Below are 2,977 nucleotides of genomic sequence, written 5' to 3'. Positions count from 1 at the left end.
GGTGTGGGAGGAGGGGGGCAGAGGAACGGGGCCCGCCCGCTGAGTGCTGCCTGGGGAGGGGCCTCGGGGGAGGCTGGCCCTCTGTACGCGCAGCCGAGGCTCACGGGTCCTGGGGGCGGCTGGACCGCAGCGTCTGCCCCGTCTGTCATGTGCCAGAACCACGGTGGGGCCAGAGACCGTCTCTCTGCCTGGCAGGGCGGAGCTTTGGGGGCCACACAGCATCACAGCATCCAAGACCACCCCCACCAGTCAGTGGGGACAGTGTCACCCCTGCTGAGAGGGCGTAGGCTGAGCCCCCCCAAGCGGCTCCGGCTTCACTGCAGGGGCCCCGCTCTAAGGCCCACACATTTTAAGCTGTGCTCTGACCCCCTTGGTCCTGGGACCAGAGCCAACACCCCCGGCTGCCCCGGCTCACACGGTGGACACGGCCGCCCGGCCCCAGGCTGTGCACACAGCACATGGGCATGGGAGGCCACTCAGCCCCCAGGTCCCGGGCCAGACGTGCTGGGGGAGGACCCGCGGAGGGGGGTCACCTGGGTGCTGGCCGAGCGTCCGCAGGGTGCTGAGGCACGCGTGGGACAGAGCCCAGAGCTCGTACTCCTTGAAGGGCCGGCCCAGCTTGGTCAGGAGGTCCTGCAGGGAGACGCCCTGGGGGTGGGGGAGCCACATTCAGGGTGCAGGCACCTGGGAGGGGCTTACAGGGCAAAGACCGCCTCCAACACGGTGTGTGTGCCCCTCCCCCCGCACCACAGGCCGGGGGCGAGTGGACAGTCCAGATCCCTGTGCATGGCCAGCGGAAACGCAAAACGCGCACCAGTGTGGACACCGCATGGCAGCCCCTCAGAGAAGCAGACGCGCAATCACCATCTGCTCCAGCAGCCCCGCTTAAAAGTGGGGTCTTGAAGATGTGGTTGCACACCCATGTTCAAAACAGCGTGACTCACAAGAGCAGAGACGTGGAAGAGCCCAAGCGCCTTCGGGCGATGGATGGACAAGCATGATTGGTCCATCCACTCGAGGGACATCACTGAGCCCTAACGAGGAAGGGAATTCTGACACAGCAACAATGCAGATAAAGCCTGGTCAGTGACACGCCAGCCACAGAGGGACGTTGATTCCTCACACATCATAGACTTGAGGGGTCACAGCCAGAGGCAGGAAGCAGAAGGGAGGGGATCAGGGCTGGGGGTGGGGAGGAGGGGCCCATGCTTGAAGCAGGCGGAGTTTCAGTTTGGGAAGATGAGAAAGTTCTAGAAGTGGTGGTGGTGGCGTGCGCACGGCAGTGTGAATACCTAATGCCACCGACCTGCGCCCTTGAAATGGTTAAGACTGTGATTTCATGTTACATGTCCCCCTTTCCATAAAAGTCCCAGGATCAGAAGACTGACTTCAGCTAGGGGGCGTTCTTTGCTTTGGGGACACAGGAGGAGCTAGGCCGAGCCGCCACCCTCGGACACAGACGGGCGTGTTTACGGGAAGGTTCCGGAGGTGGTGGCTTCACCACTCCCGAACTCCACTCTACGCCAGGCTGCAGCCGCCCTGGTCCTGTGTCTTCCCCGCCTGTCTCACCCAGGCTGTGCCTGGCCAGCGGCCTGGGTTCAGGGGCACAGGACTCCCCAAGTCTCCTGCTGTACGTGGGACTGGAGCAGCCAGCTTTGCAACCAGGACGTGCTCTCCAGAGATCTGGGTCTCTGACATCTAATGAGCTGTGGCCTGTGTGGGGGCCTAGTCACCGGAGGCCTTTGGGGCAGGAAAGCTGGTGGCTGAGACCATGGCTGGGCACCCCATCAGCTCTGCCCCCAGACACCACCCACCCTCTGCACAGTGGTCCCAAGCCTCAGTTTACCCATCTGGGACGTTGGCTGTTGTGAGGCTGTCGGGCATTTGAAGGTGAGTGGGGCCCCTGGCTCAGGCCTGAGGTCTTCATCCCGGAGCCTGGCTCCGGGAACACAAGTGCGGCTGTGCGGGCGGACACGGTGGGGCGGGCGGTGGGACAGTGTGGGTGGAGTGGACGGCGTGTGGGCCTTGAGCACGTGTCAGTGCCTGCTGGGGTCTCCAGGAGGGATTTCCACTTTAAAGTAACCATATTTTTCATGTAAATTACCCTCAGATGCTTGTCAGAATATGAATAAAAATGTAACTCAGTCAGCCCTCCCCTTGAACCTCTGGGTCAGCAGTGAAGTTGCTCAGCCGTGTCTGACTCTTTGGGACCCCATGGACTGTAGCCTGCCAGGGTCCTCGTCCATGGGATTTTCCAGGCCAGAATACTGGAGTGGGTTGCCATTTCCTTCTCCAGGGGATCTTCCTGACCCAGGGATCGAACCCGGATCTCGACACTGCAGGCAGACTCTCACCGTGTCAGCCACCAGGGAAGCCCGGGGTCAGCAGAGGTGGTGAACGAGGCTGGAGGACAGCACTGCCCCACATTCACATGTATTTGGGCCACAGACCCCCAGGTGGCTTTGTCCCAAGATGCTCACGGGGACCCACCTAGGGGGAGTGACTTGCTGGGGCCAAGACTTCCGCCCACAAGAGGGCTGAGGGCTGCTGCAGGCCACTCAGATCAGCCTCGGTCACGCTAAAAACACACAGACCTCCCAGACACCGGCTCTAAAGGCGTTCTCTGTCCTTCCCAGCTTACAAAGAGACAGTACCAGGACAGAGGAGCCTGGTGGGCTACGTTCGTAGGGTCGAATGACTCGCACACGGCTGAAGGGACGCACGCCGGGTGTGGAAGATCACCACCCCACCCCCGACACGAGGCCCCAGGGAGGCCCCGCCCTCCACCCAGAAGACCCCACCGCCGGTCACGGCGGCTGCTCAGAACCCAGTAGGAGGAGAACGCTGCTCAGGCTCTGATGGTAGAAAATCCGCCTGCAATGCAGGAAACCAGGGTTCGATCCCTGGGTCAGGAAGATTCCCTGGAGGAGGGCATGGCAACCCACTCCAGTATTCTTGCCTGGAGAATCCCAAGGAC

General features: G+C 62.0%; 1 protein-coding gene across 1 annotated transcript in view; it reads right to left on the bottom strand.

Annotated features, from left to right (window-relative positions):
- Positions 1–2,977, bottom strand: part of KNDC1 (kinase non-catalytic C-lobe domain (KIND) containing 1) — a gene marked incomplete at its 3' end in the record, with an annotated part of 39,889 nt that overhangs the window by 18,624 nt on the left and 18,288 nt on the right. Inside the window, exons 7-8 of the mRNA XM_010845845.1 lie at positions 534–648; positions 416–443 (exon numbers count right to left, since the gene is read on the bottom strand). Coding sequence (XP_010844147.1) covers positions 416–443; positions 534–648 — 143 coding nt within the window. The remainder of the gene's footprint in view (positions 1–415; positions 444–533; positions 649–2,977) is intronic.

This window comes from Bison bison, unplaced genomic scaffold (genome assembly GCF_000754665.1).
Source record: "Bison bison bison isolate TAMUID 2011002044 unplaced genomic scaffold, Bison_UMD1.0 scf7180017848698, whole genome shotgun sequence".
NCBI classification, from domain to species: Eukaryota; Metazoa; Chordata; class Mammalia; order Artiodactyla; family Bovidae; genus Bison; species Bison bison.
This window is presented reverse-complemented; position numbering and strand designations above follow the sequence as displayed.